General features: G+C 43.1%; 1 protein-coding gene across 3 annotated transcripts in view; it reads right to left on the reverse strand.

The window, feature by feature from the left end:
* LOC138566663 (F-box only protein 27-like) overlaps nt 1-22,359 on the reverse strand; it is a 1,347,647-nt gene that overhangs the window by 1,218,893 nt on the left and 106,395 nt on the right. For all 3 annotated transcript variants that reach the window (XM_069644226.1, XM_069644225.1, XM_069644224.1), the window contains exon 4: nt 4,826-4,934. In XM_069644226.1, the coding sequence (XP_069500327.1) occupies nt 4,826-4,934 (109 nt within the window). The remainder of the gene's footprint in view (nt 1-4,825; nt 4,935-22,359) is intronic.

Consider the following 22,359-nt stretch of genomic DNA (forward strand, 5'->3'; position numbering starts at 1 on the left):
CTCACCTCCGATGTCGATGTTCCTCTGGCACCCTGCCAGCTCTCCTCTGCTTAGTGAAGGCCCATCTTGTGTCTGCCGTGTTCCGTGCCCCCAACCCGGGCACACCGCCTGTAGGGGATGGGTTCTCCACCAGCTCCAGTGTTCCTCTCGCGCCCTGCGCCTTTCTCCGTTCCTCTGCCTCGCACACCGCCTGGCAGTCTCCTCTCCCTCACCAGGCAGAGCTTTGTGTCTCCATGCAGGGGTCCAGTCAGCACTGTTGTACCTCCAATTGGGCACCCAGCACATCACTTGTGTTGGTTCTCATCTGGGTCGTCACCATGAGGTCGGGAGCCCATACTTGGGCCGGCGGCCATCTTTCCACCTTTGTTGTCTTGCTCGCACCTCTGTGTTCCTTTTCACTGCAGGGGCAGCGCCTCGTCCCATTTTACTTAAATAGCTGCACTCAGGTCTTCTATCATCGTTCCCCTGGCTCAAGCTTAGTCGGGGGATCGCCTCCTTATAGCTTAGCAGGATTTAAAAGCAGGATTTTGGCGAGCAGTCCAGGAGCTCCAGAGAGTTACGTGCTCATGGTTCAACTGCTAGCCACGCCTCCGGTCCAGGGACTTTTAAGGAGGTTAGATTTTTAATAGCCCAACAATTTATGATTACATGTACTCCCACTGCAGGGGGTCTTAAGCTTGCATACAAGGTAAAAATTGATGGGGTGCGGGGATTCTTTAACACTAGAATGTACCTCCCGTTAAAAATTATACCAATCTTGCCAAGAAAAATGCCCACTAGGGCTTCATCAACTGGTGAGTATGTCAGCCTATGCATTAAGTCGTTATAGCAGGATTCATTGTGTGCGTCACAGGTCTTCCTTATTGCCACTTCTAAATGTATGTCACCACCCACTGACCACACTTCTTTCAGCATAAAGTCGAGTTCTATAACTATGCAAAAGATACACAGATCTTAGTGTGACTGGACAGAGATTAAAAAAATGGTAGGGGGCAGTTTCAAAAATAATATGCTGCAAAAGCGTTTTTCAGATGGACAGTATTTGGCTAAAGTTGAACCTAAGAGATTATGCTATGTGGAAGATGAAAGCCAGAAGTTGCTGCCCCATAGTGCTTTCTTTCATTAGGAGTCTGTCCTCCGTAGGTTACGTAGGTTGGAAACATGGGAGTACAGATAGATGGCGATTCAATGCTTGCAACTTTAGGACGGTCGAACAATGATACAACTGAGGTCAAAGTTATGTTAACATAATTTATTGTATATTTAGTCATCGAGAAGGTTGAACAAAAGCCTGCATGAAATAGAGGTATGCTGGAAAAGCAATAGGGAATACATTTGCAAAGTGTCAAGGATGGGGGAACCCAAAGTAGGATTGCCCAGGTGCTTTCTGCACCTCAAGGCAGTGGTGCCTTGCAACAGAAAATATTAATCCTAAACGTACACATTCCTGTCACTGCATGGACACCATACACTTTCAAAGAAAGTACAAAAGGAGTTTCCAACAAAAACGTTCTGACCCAACATTAATGAATCCTTTAGCCTCCTGGCTAACCCTTTGCTTCAAAAAAGGAAAGCTCTCAAAATTCAGCCAACAGAAGTGCCCATAAATCCAAGCTTTCAAGATTCAAAGCTATTCCATAAATAAAACACACACTGGGGCTTCTGTAGGCATTTCCCTTGAGAGTACTCCCGATTCTGCCCTCTTCCATGATCATCTCTCTTTCTCTACAACGTATCCTCTCTTAGGCCTCACTACGGCCTACGATTCATGGCACTCAATTCTCAAAGGCCTCCCACTGCCTCTGGTTCACAGCATTCAATTCTTGTAGGCAGCTTCACGGTATTGATTCTTTCAGCTGGAAGGAGTATTTCACCCCACTGACTGGGTTCTTTTCGGGCAGACAATATTCTTTCCTCCCTGCAAAGATATCTTTTCCTTATACTTCTTGTGGAAGAGCTCAGTCATTATGCCTTTCACACATGCTCAGTCTTCCTTTGTGAACACTTGTCTTGGGTTCCATTGCTACAGCAATAGCCTTGATGGTGTGTCCTCTGATAGATCTCCTATTGCATGAGTGTCAGCAGGTATATTATCTCATTCCATGTTTACGGCTTTGTGGTGTTCCATGGTTCTTGCCATACTCCCAGTTAACAGAGCCTCTGTTCCTGCTGTATTGTGCAGTTCGCAAGTGACCTGAACTGTGCCCTTGCTTCAGATATGAAGTTAAGCAATTTTCCATGTACATTTGCGGTGCTTCTTCACGGTTTGCTTTTGATGAAAGCATGTAGTTTATTTCTCTGCGGCTTGTCTTTCTTCAAAGTCTGTGGTTTCATTTAAATCTGCGATTGGATTTACTGAATGCTCATGGTTTAATTCTACTCCCTGGTTTGAGCTTACCAACCACTTGCAGTCTAAATCTCTGCTGTGGTTTGAGTAGTAATCCAATGGTGTGCTGGGACTTTTAGTCCCCTTTGATCATTTGAAGTGATTGTATCTTCAAAGGGGGATATCCAAGTACCACGTCTTGGAAGGAAGGATGGGCCAATGGAATGCCACTCCATCCACTCTCTGGGAGGAACCTCGGGTAGTGGCCGAACCAACCCAGTCCTCATTGGCTCTGCGACCTCATACTAAAGAATGGTGAGTTTCTCCAACTAACCACTCTGACAAAAATAAGTCAATCACAAAGAGGTTTCTTTCATCTGAGAACATAGAGGCGGATTCTTTATTTGTTTCCCCATTTTCCCTAGTAAACACCTTTGTATCATCTAGGCTAGACCATTGTATGTGGGTCTTACCAAGGCATTCATCTTTAAACTCCAGCTAATTGAGAAAAATTATGGGCTGCCTTCTATGTCACTTAAATGTTTGCAGTGACACCCAGTGATCAGCATAACTGAATTCAAAGCTGCATGTCCTGTTCACTGTGCTGCCTGGGGCGTTAGCCCAAAGTTCTTAATATACAAATTCAAGATCTATGCTCCCTCCATAGATTTATGTTTGGCTGACTAGCAGTGGCTGGCGACCTCAGTGGCAAAGTGAGCAAGGACGGTCTTTTCAGTCCAGGCTGCCTTGCTGTTTAACTCCCTTCCAATCTACATAAAGCAATTAGACGATTTAGAGTAGAGGATGCAGTTAGAAAGACATTATAGACAATTCCATTTTCCCACACTTAAATGTTCCAGTTCCTCTTCCTGGTTATTGTTACCTGCTCTGTTCTGTTACTATCACCAAGATTCCTCTGAAGTGAAGTAGTACTTTGCAAACTTTTTAACCATGCATACCACGGTTCTGATATTGACATTCAACCTGGCATTTACACATACCAGAGTCCTACTGGCCAGAGGGAATTGAGGAACCAGCAATATCTTCCCCTGAGCTGGCAGGCACAGCCATGTCACATGCCGCAAAAGGGCCCCTGTTCCCAGAAAACCCTTACTGCAGTCTTTGTGTGGACCTGACACTAAGTCAGAAGCACTGGACAACAATAGTACTGGTAGTCGTCAGATTCCAAGGTCTATGGTTGATATACAAAATACAAAGAACTAAGAGACAACATAGAAAAACACCCCAAACTTGTATTCAGATTACGAGGAATCTATAGGTTGCATCCATTGGACAATGGCTGCACCCTCTGACAGGTGAGATGCATACCCATATACCAAGTCATGCAGTTCCTCTCATTAACACAGCATCATCACCAGGATCTCCACCTGAGTTCTTCTTTCTCGATTATATTCAGCTGTATCAGGACTGTAAACTGACCACCTAAACCACTGCGATTGACTTCCCATCTTGCAAAAACCTGCTGACAGCCACCAGTTGGTAATTGCTGGAGACATCAAACTACATTTTCCTTTGAAAAGGTACCATTTGCCTCTGAAAAGGTACCACGATGACTTGAAGCAAAGTTCTGTAAACAGTTTTGGCCCAATCACTAACATGGAGTCCTATACTTACATCGGAGGCCACGCAGCATCACCACTACAATCTTGCTCTGCCAATCAGACGCTGGCCCATCACTCAATTATGTGAGACTGAATCGCAAATAAGACCTCTACAAGTCCTAAGTTACTACTGGACTACGAACTGTCAAACTTGGTATCCAAATGTACCGGTCACCTTAAACCTTATGGTTGACCCTAACAAGTATTACCAAGACCGAACGCTGCCTCTAAGGATTTTCTGAGCCTGAATTACCTACCTGTAAACTGTATCAACACCTTAATTAATATTTATGGTTCCAATTCCTCTATGCGGGAAGTCCTTTATCAGAGTAAAAGTATGTTAACCTGTATTCTTGTCTATCCCTCTCCCTTCCTTAGAGATGGACTTGACTGCTTGAACAGTTGCCGGTGGTTGAGCCAGGGAAATTTTACAAAATGCCTTCGGCGTGCATCAGTCGAATATGCTGTGTGGTTACATCGTGATTGTCTGAGTATATAGCCTGCTAGGATATGTCACTTTCGGAGACAAACCATCAGAAAAAAAGCAAGGGCAGCTGATATCGAAGTGGGGAGTGAAGCCAGCACAGGCAGGCTTACAATAGGATAACAGTAAATTAAGTTTAAAAGTAGGCCATGTATTCTCCAGTCTATGCACAACAGGGTACCAAGTGTCAAGAACATAAAACACCAAAAACAGAACTCAAAGAAAATTTAAATAATCCATATGTTAAATGAAATTAAGTAAGAGGCCAGACATCAGAGTAGATAAACAGCAAATAAAAGAAATTTCAGCGAAAAACGCATCCTGTCAGAACTGGCAATCTTTATATCATCAATAATCATCAGAAGAATACAACTCCAGTCTTTGCCAACTTACTCGAAAGAAGACGAGAAGGCCCGAGTCCCTGCTCCAACATGGCAGCATCCCGTTTCAACAACTGCCCATCCGTCTCCGCCGTGGTCGACTTCCCAGTGAGACAATCCGTCTGCAGAGACAGAGCTCAGGGTCAAAGTTTATGGATTATATTTAAAAACAAAAAAGCCTTATCTAAAAGTATTACCTTTGCGAGGCTTATGGAAGCAACCAGTGCATTAACAGACAGCAGCAATGTCTAACAGCTGCCTTTCTTCCAACCAAACATACACTAAAAGTAGTTCACGTTGGTTAACCTAAATGTCAGAATATTTATGAGAAGTTGTACACTTTTCCAAAAACAACAAGCCCAGGGAAATTTAAATTTGGAAAAAGCCTACAGTGAAAGGTAAGTCTTTAGAAGTAACCCATCTCGGAAAACAAGCTTCTCCATCATGCCACACAAACAACTTTCCTTCTGTGGTTGCATGAGGTCAAGAGTATGCTTAACTTACAGAATCAATACTCATTTCTGGCTCTGGTCTGGTATGGAGGCACGGCTATGCTCTCGCACTGAAAGTGTGCTAGGTAAGGATTCCTTGGACATTCCGGAGTGCTTTCAAAGATAACACTATTCCCTGTACAAAACTAATTCCCTGGGCTATTCATTGCCATATGTTACAGTCCAAACTGTCCCACATATCCAGTTGTCCTTGATTGGTATCAAAAGGTTTCTGGCATGTATTATTAAGGAGTCAAATCACAACTCAGCAAAGAGAAAATGGTCTGGGGTGTTTGGGGCACTCGATTGTCAAATAAAAATGTCTTTGGGTTTGGCGGGATGAAAGCCTGCTCTGTTGACATGCAAGATCAGATGCAACAAATCCTAGGCCTTTCTATTCTTTCCTATTAAGTTGCGCTAATGTGCCACCCGTAAGCCAAAACTGTAACAGTGGAGTACAGCTAGGAGGGAGGTGGGATCTGAAGAGAGGCACACAGCTTGTGGGTGTTCGGTTATTTACCCACAACCATGCTAATCCCCATCACCATTCCCACCAACTGCCAAACCCTCTCTGCCCAAAGCATATTTTCCTAGGATCTCTGAGTTAGCTGTATCCAGCAGTAACACCTAACTTTGTGTTGTAAGGGCCTGCTAGTGTTATTTCAAAACAGTCATTGGAGAGTTAATGGATTAATTTCAGTTCTAAATGTGTTACTGGTGAAATGAACATATTAAGCAAGTGCGCCTTCAGCTTGTCTTTGCACTGCACTCTTGTTAAAACAAGCATGGCCAAAGCCAACAGTTTCAGCTTGTGTGTAGTTATTGATAGGCATTTGCCACGGACTGCTATTGTGTGCCCAGGTGCTTGCATCATTTTCCAGTCATTCCCATTTTATGGCCAGGTGGTACCATAACACCAGGGCCTGACACATGCCCATCCGATGCCTACACAAAAGCCAAAATTGTTGGCTTTGCCAATGCTCGTTTTATCTGTGCCCCTTCCCTTACCCATTCAATTGTAGTTGAAAACTCTTGCGGCATGGAAAAAATGAAAATAAATCCAAGTCGAGGTCTTCTATGTAACAAGCCTGCACAAAAGGTTTCTATGTCGTCTTCTCCACGGCACTCGTTAGTACTACTTTGTAGGTCCATCACAATCTTTTATAGTATTCAGCCAGAGCCTCTGGTTCTCCCTGGCTTGTCGCCAATCTCGAAACCTTAAGCTGTCAAGCCTAACTACGCAATTAAGCAAGCCATGCCAGCTACCTGTGAGCAGTTCATTGCGTGAGGCGAGGATCTGCTTCTAACACACAATCCTGTTGTGCCTGCTGGAATCTATTATAGTTGAGGGGCACATGTAATTCAGTGGGATTTTGGATGAAAGGAAGTTATGAATATCGGGGGTGCATTGTAAATGAAGCATATAATCATGCATCACCAGGTGTTTTGTCTGAATTTGTGGGAGAGGGCCTGTGTGACGTCATCAATCCAAGATTGCCGCCGCTGCAATTTATGAATCAGAATTTGATCTATAACTCCTTTCAGAGTGATCCTATTAATTATCTTCTAAGGACCTTTTTTGTTCACCATAAAAACTGAATAAAGAAGGTCCTTTCGAAAGTCATTTAAAAGTAGAACTTTCACCATCAACCAAAAAAGAAAACAGATAACAGACTTTTCCTTGTGTAGTTTATGTCAACAAAGAAAGAATTTTCCCCTGGTTAATCCAAAATGTTATGAAAAGATTTTAGAGTGTGTTAAGAAGAGAGCCAAGTGGAACAATAATGAATACACGTACATAAGTCTACGATTAGGCAACCTGAAAAACTGAAAAATGAAGACATCATGGCATTCGGAATGCTACAAGCAATGTACTCATAAGGCAAACATGGAATGAAGCAAAAGATCGTATAGGGAGCAGTTACGTGAGTCAAAGCCGTCTATCTCCAGCCATGAAGAAGATGAAGAAGTAGAATAAAGCTACACTACAAGATCAAAAATACCTATGTACGACAGAAATAAATGCTTATTTTGCAGTAAAGAAGGAAAAAATAGAAATCAATTATATTTGATAGCAACTGATTCAGCAGGCATCTGTTTGACGAGAGCAATAGAACCGTCTAACAATAACACATTGAAGATTTGTCTTAGCGATTATACAGATCCTAGAGACACAAGGGAAAGGGCATATCACAAGCTATGTTGGAACACCTATGCATTGAATGGATATGCATTGAATGTCTTACACGCAAGCCTACACTAAGCAGAAAGATGCAGCCAAATTAATTGTCTTACGAAGCAACAAATGTTGAATCTGTCTCTTCAATCAGTGATTTTCTCCTTGAAGGCAACAATGGGGGAAATTGAAAAAGCTTTGCAGGAAAATTGCAGCCAACAATGGTTTAGAAGATGGACAGAGGAAAACAAGAAAACAGATCAAACATTTCGTAGAAGAAGAGCTTGAATGTATTGGCATTGTTTTTTGTAATCCCAAAAGGGTAAATGAACCACGAGTGTCACTTAAAGTAACAGCAGATGTTGAACTAGCTCATGCAGAAGAAGAATCTGAGGATATTGAGAAAAATATGAGAACCCTTCTTGAGGCAGCTACGATTTTACAGAGAGCCGTACTAATTTGTGAAAAATGGAAATTCATTGGAAGATTTGAAGAAGTGAATTTGATAGATGTTGTTCCAAAGGAAGTTGTTCTTTTTTACAAGTGGTGATGTCAAGGACTGATGATATGAAAAATAATTCAGAAAAGCGTGATACCATTGTAAAGAACAGGGCTCATAAATTGTCACAGATGTTTATATATGAAATACTATCACCGCGATAAGCTTCCTAACTGAGCACTTCTACCACACAGCATACCCGCAAAATGCCCTTGCAAGTGGCAGTTGGGCTCACAATGCACAAAGCTACCCGCAGCAAATTCATCATTCAATTTCTGCACAGTATGGGAGCTTCAATAGATTATGGCAGAGTCCTTCGGTTTGAGACACTAGTATCCACAGTGGTAATAAATTGCATGGATGAGTGTAGAGGATCTTGCGTTCCCTCAGAGTTGGTCAGAGGCAGATTTGTCTATTGTGCTGCTGACAACATTGACTTCCTCAAGGATATTCCATATGGTAAAGAAAATGTGCATGGTACAGTTATGGTGGTCTATCAGCAGAAGGAGGTGTCAGATGTCCTATTCCAATTGAAATATCAAGACCATCATCACTTCGATCACTGCAGAACATTCTTCAGTCCCTCTCCAAGGTCATGTCTTGCAACATTCCTAAAGGATGTAGACCACAGAATAGTGTAAGCAGTCAAATCACTGATTATACAGAGATGAATAAGATCATTTTAGATTCTAAATCATTTTAGATTCCAACAGGCTTGAGGACCTACTTTGGATGATGGCGGAAGTCTTGCTGTTGAGTGATTTTCAAGAATGTTTTGATGAAGAGTTGCTGGATACACATTGTAAAGTCACTGAAGAAAACGAGACTGATGAACATTAGTGAGTCAGAACCACTCAATGGGCCTCATTACACGGTAGGCGGAAAGGGTTTACCAGTACCGGTAAGGGCACTGGTACCGGTAAAACCTTACCACCTTACTACGAGGTCCCTTTGCCGGACCGACCTCAATGGCTGGTTTTACCAGCCGTTAAGGAACGGGCCCGCAAAGGCACCTTGGTGCTAATTACGGTACTGCAATTTGCGGTACCGTAATTACATCCTTCCCCATTCCCATTGAGCCCTATGGGGGCAAAAATGGGAATGGGGAAGTGCTTTGGTGAATGGGGAATTACCGGCATCGCTCACCTTGGAGTAGGTCGGTAATTCCGCCATCCACCAAGGCGGACACGGTAAAATACCGGTGGCAACCATGGCGCTAATAGCGCCATGTTTACCGCCTACCGTGAAATGAGGCCCAATGTAGTTCCGATTTGGTCAGCTTAGAATTCCATTAAAAGTGATCTTTCAACTAAAGAAACTAGAGTCTGTGTACTGCCACTCAGTGGCCAGCCTAACAAGCCCACAAACGCTGCTCACATTCATGAAAAAGTTGGCGAAAATAACATCTGTTGTTCTGTTGTCCTCCCCAGAATCAAATATTGTATGTAACTTTGGATCTTGCCCTTTACAAGCCTGTTTTAAAATTAGCTATGGCTAAAACAGACCTGTCAAAGAACTGGATGCTTAGACCAGATGGGCTAGATATAATAATGGTGATTCTTCGAGCAATTGGTTCTTTCTTGGATGGTACAGGCATTGAGGCTGCCTTAACTGTACTTTATGATGCAAATGTGTCGAAGATTGTATCAGGGAAGTGCGTAAGGAGAGCAATTGAAGCACACATGTCATTAGGCATGCGCTTTTCAAATGGATCATCGATGAATTCTACAACGAGCACAAGTGGATGATTCCCAGGAAACAAGATCAATCCATAGTTATCTTATGAAAGTTCGAACAAATTTGAATGTGATCGCCAAAATGGATGCATTTGAAGCTAAAGAATCTAAAGAAAAACCAACACTCAGAGTTACTCTTCACTACATTCATATAGTGCCCAAAATGCTTTTATTTATCAGATCTGTCTGAACTGCAAACTGGGATTTACACCTTGCATCACTTGAAGAGTTTGTTAAGTACTTTATCGCCCTCAATTTGATAAACTACGCAAGTATTGTTGCATGGTACTTAGCAGAAATTAAACAGCTTGAAAGCAAACACCTGGACTTGTGGTGTGAGTATCAGAAAGGCAATTGGGTAGTAAGCAAAACAAAACACATCCTTTTGTGTTTTAGGTTCAGATGAAGCTCTGGAACATCAGATCAGGGCAATGAAAGTACTTGGTGGTGTGGTTAATAATACTCAAAGAAACAGGCTCCAGCGCAAATCTTTTACCTCGCCTGAGTGGTCAAGATGGTCTACCGAAGCAAAAACAATTGTAGGAATCACAGATTAAGAACAGTCAAGACATCACCACCTAACTGTATCCAATGCAATACACCAAAAGGAAGATGTTCAACAGATCTACAACTCTATCATGACATTGACTAATGCTGTGAATTATGATGGAAAAGAACTCACAATATCTCAACAAAAGCAGTTTTTGATGACAAAATGCAGAAGGACACATCAAGAAGAACAGAAAAAGGTTGCCAAATGCACAACGGCTTTAAAGAAGACTGGATTGAATCAGACAGTTGTAGGTGTGGGCACCAATGAAGAAAGAGAACCTTCAGCTGTGTAAAAGTGCACGCAAAGTTGTTAAGAGAAAAGTATCAGACACCATAGTGAGTGCAGGTGAAGGCAGATCATTCTTTGTTCACACATTTGCTCCTTGCTTCAAATAGTCGAATTGACATTGATCTACAGGAATGCTCGAGTAATTTATGAATTTGCTGTAGTACCTCTTTCAATGTTTAACTTAGTGGTACAATGCTTTTAGCTGCAAACAGCAACAATCTGATGAAGATACTGGAAGAAGAACAACATACAGAGGTTTATAATAACATGACAGATGTCTCTTCATGTGTTACTGAGGTCAGATTATCTGTACCGCAGCAAACATATACACCAGTTGTCCTTGATAGAATGGCAGAATTGCAAGCACTGCAGACATGCCATGATCTTGCAATTGAATTCAACAATAAAACAGAACCGTATCTGCGCAAGTATGATTAAACTCATTTAGTATTTGGTACCTACCTAGAAAATTCACTCAAGAACTCCATGCAAAGGAAAAGAGCAGGATAAGCAACACCTGTTGAGTACAAAATCACAGATTCTACAAATATTGAAACATTTTCCATGAGAACCCTCCTACTCCATTCTAAAACTAAAGATGAGCAAACAGCTTAAATAAAGCAATTCCACAGGCACAGGGGATAAAAAGAAGCCTGGTAGCCAGTTGGGGAAATGAAGCCAAGTCATCAGATGCAAATGATGTTGGAAACATTGAAAGCACACATGAGGAGGCAGACACAAAAATGATTATTCACTCCCTTTATGTATCACGTCGTCATGCTACTACCCTCCAAATTTTTTCACCTGATACTGATGTTTTTGTCCTTTGCCTGTGGTGGTCACTGTTTTTCCAATCTGGCAGCATGTTAGCCACAGGAGTTGGAACTAAGAGAAGATTTATAGATCTCAAACATGTGTGTTCCTACTTAGGGCCTACAAAAGTGCAGGCATTACTGGGCCTTCGTGCTCTTTCAGGGTGTGATGACCAGGTGCTTTACAAAGAAAGGAAAACTATCTTTCTGAAAAGTGTTCAAACCTTCAGAAAAATCAATCCTTGAAGCTTTGGAAAGACTTGGATATCTAGAAGAATTTAAGAAGGAAGATTAATGATTGATAGAGCGATTCATTTGTCAAGTATGCTCATCGGAACAAAGATTTCAGACATTGGTCAACTGAAAAGACGCAAGGTGAAAATCTACCACCAACAAGATCCTCTTTCATACCATACATCTTAAGGACTCATTACCAGGTGATGGAGTGGTGATGATCTGATCAACAACACCTGAATCTCCCAGAGCCATCACAATTCGAGTGGAACAAGGCAGATCAATATTCTCCTACTATGTGTACACTTCCATGTGCACCATAATCAATCATACAGCTGGTATGGTGTGAATGCGCCAAAGGACGGTGTGCTGTGCATTGCAAATGCTGAGATAAGTCACTAAGGTGCACAGAACTGTGTAAGTGTGGTGGCGACTAAGAGATCTGTGATAACAATGAGTTTGTAGATGATGAAAATGGACTCTGGGACTCAAAATATGACCTGTAAAAACCTTAGTTTCTCTCTTTAAATGTAAATAACTATTCCAGTTTTAATAAATACAATATTTCAACGAGAAAGTTGTACATTATTTCAAACTTTCTAATTTAGTGAGCATATAGTCGAAGGTTTGTGATGAAGTAGCTATAATTTACGAGGCTATATCTCGGAAATGGTAAAAGATATCAAAACATTCCTCATATGAACTTTTCTATTCCTTTGATCATTTTGAACAAAATACCTACTTAGCAGATTTTTCACAGAACTACCCCAATAACAGTTACAGCTCTAAAATGAAATTAGTATCTGTAGCGGTGGCCATCTTGGATAAATTACATCACACAGGCTCTCTGCCCCAAATTCCGACAAAACACTTGGCAGTACACAATTGTATGCTTCATTATCATGGGCGGGGGGGAGGAGTGGGGACTCGGAAGCATCAGCACCGTTTGTAACAGTGCCGGTGATTCTATGGCAACTGTGGCTACCAGGGCCATTGAGCCAGGCAGGTCAGACCTGCCACGCGAAATGGCGCCAGCAGGCACAGTTGTAGTCTGCCGGTCCGGAAAAGACATTGGTACGTTTCTACCAGCACCCTTCTTTCTAGACCTGCAGACTTGTAATAAGGCCCATTGCCTCTTTCATCCCACATGTCTCTCAACTTGGCAAAGCAAATGTCTGTTTCATAGAACACTGGTTCCAAAACCAAACCAACTATTTCTTTCACAATGACTTTCCTTTCAAGATGCCAAAAGTGATAACTCCACAGAATGTAGCAACAGTCTTTCTTGTAGGATACTCTTACCATAATGGCAAAGTCAGTTTCTCTTGTTGACAAGAGTTCATCACAATAGTAAAGCAAATAGTTTCTTTCAACCACACTCTTTAGAACACCAAAAGTGTTTCTCCTTTAAACAACAGCTCCTCTCCTGGTTTACTGTCTGCCAGGAATGCTCTCTACTTCACACAGTTTGTACCTTTCCCGGTTCACTCTCCTGCCAGGAATGTTTCTACAACAGTTAATGTTCCTTTTCTTGTGGCAATGGGGGTTTCAGGTTTCCCCAAACTGACATCTCATGTGTGGAGAATTGTACCCTCTTTGCTTTTATATCTTTTATGAAAGTCTCTTGGCTAATGGCAGTGCGGGTTCCAGGTTTCCCCAGACTGACATCTCATGTGTGGAGAACTATGCCCCTTTTGCCCCTTTAGCTCTTCTGCTCTACTTGGCAGGAGTTGAAGTTGTGTCCCCAAGTTTTAGCCTTCCCACTCGTCCCGGGGTCCCCAAATCCTTTCGGTTGACTCATAGGGTGAAAGCGTGGCTGTAATGGAGCACTGTTGCTGGGACGATTGCCCCAGTTGCCTAGAGTCTCTCGTGGTTCTTTCGTCAGCCTCTCGTGTTGCTGCCAGTGAAACCTCCGTCATTCCCCCAGACTGCATCTCATTAGGTCTGGCAGCCACTGCCTTCTAATTGAGTCTCTCTCCTCTGGTATGTGACGCCTTCAGGCGGGTGTCTGTGAGCGTCTCCCTCCACCAGCGCGGCTCGCTCCGGTGGGTCTGTTTCGGAGTGCGTCTGCCACTTTGCGTCTTCTGTGACATTCTGCTCCTGCTTCTCCCATCAGGCTGAGACGTCTCCTCCTCTCCGGCCACACACCTGTGCACAATGTGCACCATTTTTAAACCTCCTGCACAGGTGATCATCATTAGAACAGCTAGTCTGAATCTTTGGCTTGCAGTTGTTCTTGTTCCACATTAACTCTTCTCTCTTCTTCCTTGTCCCAAAGTTGTCCGCCTCACATTTCTGACCTCTCACACATTACTAGGATCCACTTTACAATATGTCATCAGTAATTAATGGGGATTGGAAGGATCATGTGTTGATGGAGTTACCACTTTCCCTCAATATGTGTCTCTTCCCATGTGATCCTCTCTCATAATACCACCAACAGGTACAGGATCAGGTAATGGCTGCCTTTCCCTGGCCACAGGAGAGGAGGCCAATCCCAGGGTTTTAGTGATGATTTCACAGGATGCATCACAGGAGCTGAAGCCACACTTGCCTGTGTATACCTGGCATGGTGTACGTGTAGAGATGAGGTTCCCTTATGTTTATAAGGCAAATCCGTGACACCCGGAATCTATGCATTATTGAGTGAGTTGGCAGTCTTTTATTTCAACGCCGACTGGAAGCGTTGGTACATTTTAAAGCATAGGTTTCATGTTTTATAGATTTCTACAGGGGTGGCAGATTGCTCAACCTAGCTGAAATATCTCAGTATATTTAACCACACTGGCTCTGAATCATTATTGATGTGCAGCAGCAATGTCATGTACGCAAGAGAGTTAGGAAGGCTAGGGGTTCGTCTAGAGACCACCAGTGCGCTATGTTCACTACCTTGTAATTTCTTATAAGCAATTTCTAAAATAGAGCGGCCTGCTGCATTGGTTACTTCCACTAGAACCCGCCTAACAGGCCCAGATTGGTTATCAGTCAAACAGTTGGTTTTGGAAGTAAAGTGCAACGCGCACTGCCCAGGTTTTACTGTGAATACATCTAATTGAAGATGGCATTACTTTTGAGAATATTGTAACTACTTCAGCCCACCAGCGCTTTTTTCAAAACGCCTCCCAGGCTTAACTGAAACAGATAATCAACGACTTTGGGATTCATCCTTCAGCTTCTGACAACACTATTTCATATAAGCCTACCTGATAAGCTGCTAGCCTTGAGATCTATACACGTGTCGAAACACCTGTCGGCTGTTCATTTCATGATTAAATCTTCTAATGATCAACAAGAAATTATTATCATCACAGAGGTTCGTAATGATTCAGGAATATATGGAGTTCTGTTTTTTTTTTTGGAGCAGAGCACCGCGTGTGCTGTCAAATATAATGGAAGTGTTTTATTTTTATCTGACTAACGGAGGTCACGTGGGCGAGAGCTGGAGCTCCGGACATATTTTAATTTCGTCTGTGCTGAAAAGGAGTGGGGCGTCCTGTGTGACTTGCCAGAAGTGCAAAGCAGAGAAGTTAATTTATGGTTAATGCTTTGTTTAGACAGTGCCTGGGGGCAGATGGCACATTGACTTTGAAGAGCACGGAATTTAAAGTGAACTTAAGCATTTCAGAATAAATGTTAACCTGTTTGTTTTCGGGGGTAAATGCTGCGGCGTGTTATGCATCTTAAAGCTTGAAGTGGAGGTTGCATTTACATGGTCGTTTTGTTTTTAGCATTCACATGTAATGTATGCAGTGATAACTATTGCATTGAGAATAACAATGCATTTCATGGTTTGAAGTTTTATGCCATAAAATAGGTTCATATGTGAAATGAACTAATGGGGAAGTGAATGTTAGTCGGAGCGCAGAGTGTGCATGAAGTTTGAAGTGAAGTGACAAATGCATTATAGGAAAATATGCACAGTCAGTTATATGTATTCATCCGGTATACATATGGGGAATGTGATGAATATGTGCAGGTTTGAGATGAGTTAGAAGTATTTCTTGATTGAGGTTATGTATGAAATTTTAATAACAATTATGTTTTATATGATATGATGATGTTAATGTCCACAGGAGTTTTATGCAATTACAGAGAAAAATGTATTTTGAAGTTAATATTGCACAAATAAGGGATTGTTAGAAAACGAAAATTCTGTCTCTGAGATGACACACTTCCAGAATGGTGCCTGATCAACACCATGGCCCTCATTACGACCCTGGCGGAAATCGCGGTGCAAAATGCACCTTGGAGCACGGCGGAAAGCTGCCGATAGCGCCATGGGGGTTGGCGGATTTTCCGCCCCATTCCGACCTTGGCGGGGCGGTAAATCCCCATCCCCCATTTTACCCTTCCCCATTCCCATTTTTGCCCCATAGGGTATAATGGGAGTGGGGAAGGCGTTAATTACGCCACCTCAAAATACGGTGGCGTAATTAACGACAAGGTCCCGTAGCGCCATGGATTTCTCCGCCCGGAAAAACCAGGCGGAAAACGCTCCATGGCGCTACGGAATCTCGTAGTAGGGCGGACGGGTCCGCCGCGAATAACACTGGCGTAAACCCACTCCGCCAGGGTCGTAATGAGGCCCCATGTCTGTTAGTGTCCATCATCCCTTTTGAGGAGGTTTAGTGGGCAAATGTAGAGTGCATATGAAATGTCTAATGCAATTTTAGTGAAATTACATTGCGGATAACGTTGCATTGGTAGAATGCATTTGGAGATGAGTGCGCATTTGGAGCATGCAACTGTAGGTGTGTGACATACATGTGTATGTTGGGTGCGTGTGTGAGGTAGCACGTTTGAAGTGAATGTTACTGCAATGGGTGTGTGCAGTCGTGAGTACGTACGTTGGGAGAAGTAGGCGTGTGAGAGGTAGCACGCATGTAGTTGAGGGTGAGGATCACATGCTGGCCCGGTGTGATGCCTTATGGAGACCCTAGGGAGACCGGTGTTTGGAGGTTAAACACAAATAGGTGATTTGTGTTCGGGGAGGATCTTTAGATTGAAGCATCCTATTCGAGGAGGATCTTTATATATAAGCATCCTATAGTAGGACACTATAGTAGGAGACATTGAGGCGTAAGTAGTACGCATGAAGTCATGGAGTAGGCCCTACACTACTTTAGTTAGTGTTTCTGTTTTCATGTCTCCTATAGAATGTTATAGTGTCGGGGTTAGGAGTGATTTTTTTGGACTCCTAATGTCTGTGGTGTCAGGTAGTGCAGCAAATGTGAGAAATTTTTGTTCCTGCTTATGCCTAGTTAGGTTGAAGTTACTGCGAGTTGGGCACACAGACAGTAGAATTTAGGTTTTTGAGTGTCACTGGGGACACAAGGTGTTGATAAATTATTACTATCATAAAATATTTTTATTCTTCATCGGAGAAGCACTACATTTTTCCATCTTGTTGTGCTTGCACTGAATTTTTTAGCAGGTGCCACATAATTACAATTTGTTGGTGTTTTAGCTGAAGGTTTGTTTTGCACGGTAGTGTCTGTGCACTTTTTACGCACCACGCCTTTTGTGGTTGTGTTGTGGTTTATGTGGTCTTTGTCCAGTTAGTCTCTTGCTTTCATATTCATTCCTTTTCTGTGTTTTCTTTAGGGGAGAAGGGATGGGTGTTGAGGTGTGTTTGTTTTGGATACTGTTGGTTTTGTTGTTGCTATCATGTTAGGATTTTGTTCAGGCCAATTGTGTACGTTTTGGCTACACTATATGTTGGAAGGTATGTTGGTCTCGTTGAGACAGGGTTAGTGCTCAGGTGTGGCAGGCTTGAGGCAAGGAGAGTGGCAGTTCTGGCAAAAGGTGGCAGGTTAGGAGGGTTTATGATGGTAGTTTAGATTTGATTGTCCATGTGGCAAGGTATGCGCTCGGTGGTGGCAACACTGAGACCCCGGTGTGGCAGGCCGGGGTAGAAGGTGTTTGGTTTCTTTTGATTGTGATCCTAACATGATGGTGAGAGTATTCTGATTTCTGTTTGTTTGTTAAGGAGGGGGATGTGTGGTATCCTGGTATGACTGTATTGAATGGCTGAGTATGTGCAAGGGCCTCCTAGAATGTTTAAGTGGAGCTTGGAGTGTGGGGGGCCTGAGGATTCTAGAGAGTGACGGTTGGGACTGGGAGATGGACTAGGAACCAGGGCAGAGGCTTATCACCTACTCTCCTACCTCTTATACTATGCTATGTAACTAAGAAGAATAAAGCCTGTTTCCTTTTACACTAACCTGAGTCAGCCTGGTTCCTGCTCCCTGTCATCACTGGCTCAGGGATACATCATTTTTTTTTCCATCCTGATTTAGAAAGTTCCTCCACGGACTTCAGGTCCCAGAAACCCTTGCTCTTGGAAAGCGCAACGGCGCTTGGATCCACAGTAAATCTCCGGGCCAAACTCCAATGGCAACTGCATCTGTCACTGAGTCCTGTTAGATGCCATACTACAGGCTGCTCCATGGCCTCCTGGCATAAAATGGCAAAACTCCTGCTGCTAATCTCCCTCAGCTACTCCATTACCCATCCTCATGCCACAGTCTTCATGGATGGGTTACCAATACCTGATGCCCCAGTCATTGCCAGGATTACTTCATCTTCCAATGTCAAGACAGGTACACGGGCATCAGGATTCTTCTCTTCAGTACTCCATGGTAGCGCTTCTTCAAACGGCAACAGGCTCCATACTCCTCAATTCTCCTCCACTCTCCATACCTTACTCCAGGTTCTTAATCCTCGTCGCCAAATGATGTATCCCTGAGCCAGTGATGACAGGGAGCAGGAACCAGGCTGACTCAGGTTAGTGTAAAAGGAAACAGGCTTTATTCTTCTTAGTTACATAGCATAGTATAAGAGGTAGGAGAGTAGGTGATAAGCCTCTGCCCTGGTTCCTAGTCCATCTCCCAGTCCCAACCGTCACTCTCTAGAATCCTCAGGCCCCCCACACTCCAAGCTCCACTTAAACATTCTAGGAGGCCCTTGCACATACTCAGCCATTCAATACAGTCATACCAGGATACCACATCGAAACACCTGTCGGCTGTTCATTTCATGATTAAATCTTCTAATGATCAACAATAGGATTGTTTCTTTGATCTTCAATTAGATTGATTCACAGCAAAACCGGGGCAGTGCGCGTTGCACTTAACTTCCATGTACGCAAGAGATACACTAATTAAACAGGACAAATTATTAATTAGTGTAGCCACAACACTGAATATCCAGCTGAGATATTTTGCCAAAGTAGAAACAATGGCTATCTGATATTGGGAGTTGATCCCTTTCTGGTTCACATACTCTGCATTCTTCCTTTCCTGGACAGGACTCAAACATCCAAATGACATTGTAATTGTAATAGCCTCTTACTGGGACTTCCAAACAACCCCAGGGAGCAACGCCAGACTTTCCTGAACAAAGCAGCTAGGTTAGGTCTTAGCCTGAACCTTCTTTGGTAACACATCACTCCAGATATTTCCACCCTGCAATAGCTTATGGTCGTGGAACGCATCAGCTTTAAACCGTTGCTTAATCCACAAAGCCTACTGGAATCTAGACCAGGCCTAAATTAGACTTAAGGTGTCAAAATACATCTCTTTATGGTGTGCTTGATCTAGGTGTCTGGTTGTGATGTCATACAAGAAAAAGAAACTTGGTGGAAAAACTTGATTTAGCCAGTGTGCAAAATTTGTACTTGCCACCGGCTAGTGATAATGGACACTTGGCGAGTATGAAATGGTGTGTTGTGTGTATATGTAGAACCGAGCTAGAAAGTGACTTTTTATGGCTGGCTAGTAGCTTGCAACTTGACATTTGTACCCCCGATTTGTCTGTAAATCCCTTACCACCAAAAAACCCACCACCTCCCCCTCCCTTGTATTGATCCCTTGTAATCTGCTTGTAATCTGCTTCCTTTGACATGCACTTCCCTCTATGATTTGTAATGCACTTCATTGTAAGATAGGTCTGCACTTAAAAGATACCCTAATAATAATAATAATAATGCCTCCCACTGGAAGGAGCTCCCAGTCCCCATCAGAACTTTGGAGAACCATCTTTAGTCCCAAAATAATTGAAAAACATTTGCATTGTGTGTCTGATCACTATATCTAATGTACCTTTTACTTTTACTTCCACGCTGCACATTCTTGCACTACTAACCAGGCTCTGCCCAATGTGACTAAATTGGAACTGCCTAACTTAATAGGCAGGTTGCAAGTTGGCCAGCTTGTTTACACTTATCACATTGTATTTATAATCGCAATTGTTTTGTTTTTATTTGACTATTTATTATTCCTTGTTAATCTCCTTGCACTGATCCACGTTACTTCTCCTTGAACATAACTCATCCGAACGTTTGCAAAGCATGTGAAAGATTAGATTCCCGGGCCCCTCCTCTTGCTTTGAAGGCGCTGTAAAACGACTGCACTCTGAGCTAACACTTTATTAAAATAAAATACATGCCTTCTCCCCCCAACTAATAAAATAGCAATCACAGCCCATGTTTCAGTGCAACGATCATCAGTGTGTGCTATAGATGTAAAGCCAATCAGTTGTCCTGTACGAGAAAATCAAATAATTCCTGTGAAGTAAATCAAGGAAAAAATAGGTTTTCATTACACCATAAGATAAACTGAAACAAGTATAAATCTGCGTGCTCTTCATCAACAGACACAAAGACAATGGGTATTTGAGACGTATGGCACATATTTCTGAAGACGTGTTTGGCCCAGGGGAACTGGTTAATCGTCAGTCAAAATTGAAATATTTAAAATAGCCACCTGTTCAATCCCTTCTAGACAACCAATGCTCATACTGCAAAAGAGCAGCATGGTCAGGCAACATTCTTACATACCTCCAGAGTTCTGCCTACTTTGGTCAACCTATGCTCTTTTGGCAATTTATTTTGGGGAAGCAATCAGCAGAAAACAATATTGCAAAGTGGTCAGTTCATTTTATACACAATAATATTTTGCACAGACTTCTTCAGCAGGAGAGTTGTTTTATGCAATGTAAAGGTTCAAGTTGGGTAAAAAAGGAATACAATGAAGATAACAACCTTACAAGTCAAATGAAATCACTGGGTTTGAAGATTTAAAATGGTAAAGACTAAGGAAAAAAACATGTACACGTTTGACCTTGAAGTCAGGCTTCATTTTGTAGTTCACTCAACTAGAAAGTGTTGAAGGAGTTAGAGAAGGCCAAAGTCTTTAGATTAGCCACATCAGCTAAGCAAGATGAAGATAGATTGGGTTACCGTTCAATAGATCAGAATCAGGGGACATTGTAGCAAGGGTCAGTGAGGCTTGTGCTAGAGTTTATGGAGCCCACAGGAAGGTTGATGGAGCCAAAGGGTCCACCCTTGCCAAACTACCCTAATGATTCCCAATATATACTTACTGTTGAAATCTAATTAAAAAAACTCAAAATCCATTACTCTAGGCTGACTGTGAGGCCATCTGTGACAATTGAGGTACAGTCAGACGGGAACTGAGGAACACGACCATCAATAGCTTTGCAGACTAAGGGAAGGAACTTGAAAAGGGAATGGTTCTGCATCTAGAGCCAACCACTGTGGTGTTGGTAGGTAGAAGCGGGGGAGGATCTGGGTAGTTAGTACCCGTCAGTGTCTCCCTAGTTAGTACCCAGGGATCGGACATCCAGGTGGCCAGGACACGGCCATCGCTGTTGGATCCAGTTCCTGGGGGTGGACCATTGAGGGAGGATCAACTGGATGGGGGGTCCTTGGGGAGTGGGACACTGACGGGTGAGACGTGGTATCCCCCTTCTTACAACACCTTTTCCCCATCCTACCACGTTATGTTATGTTACGGAAACTTATAAAGCGCACGGTCACCCGAAGGTAACATGGTGCTGAAGAGGGAGGAGGAACAATCAAACAAGCCAAACTAAAACAGATAGGTCTTCAAGGCCTTTCTGAACGCCAAATGGTTTGACAGATTTTTTTAATGAAAATGGCAGGTCATTCCATAGTTGGGCCGCGGCCACCGAAAAGGCCCAGCCTCCAATGCGAGAGTGTTTCAAAAAGACGGTACACACAACAGACCACCCGAAGCCGATCGTAGTCCGATTAGGGATATAACGGGTGAATTTGGCCCGTAAATATTCAGCCCCTAGATCGTGCAAAGCACGATGGAGCAGACAGTGTGTCTTAACACAGGCAACCAAAGCAGGGAGCGCAAAACTGGCAAAATATGAGCCCCATATGGGGATCCCGTTGCTGCATGCGCTGCCAGATTTTGCAGGCGCTGCAGCCGCTGGACAATGCCCTTAGGCTGGGCCATTTATAATGCGTTATAGTAGTCTAGGCGACTCAGGACCACAGCAGCTACCACCGGTGGCCTTAGATTCAAAGGTAAGAAAGGAAGAACCTTTCTCAGTATCTTAAAATGAAAGTGGCCAGCTTTACAAACCGCTGATACTTGCGCATCCATAGAAAGAGTAGCAGAGATGACCACTCCTAAATTCTTTACTTTGACAACTGGGATAGGAACAGGGCCAAGAGAAGATGGCCAGGAGGAGGACACCCAAAGAGTAGGGTCAGGGGGGGAACCCACCATCAACACCTCCGTCTTGTCTCCATTAAACTTCAGCCAGTTGTGGTTCATCCAATCTCCCATGGCAGACAGACACCGACGCAAGTACGATGACATCTCAGCCTGCTCAAGATCTAGAGGAATCAGGATCTGGGTGTCATCAGCATATGAATAGCACCTGAGAACGAAGGAGCGGATGAGACACACCAATGGCCAA

This window comes from Ambystoma mexicanum, chromosome 2p (genome assembly GCF_040938575.1).
Source record: "Ambystoma mexicanum isolate Mex_15411 chromosome 2p, UKY_AmexF1_1, whole genome shotgun sequence".
Lineage (NCBI taxonomy): Eukaryota > Metazoa > Chordata > Amphibia > Caudata > Ambystomatidae > Ambystoma > Ambystoma mexicanum.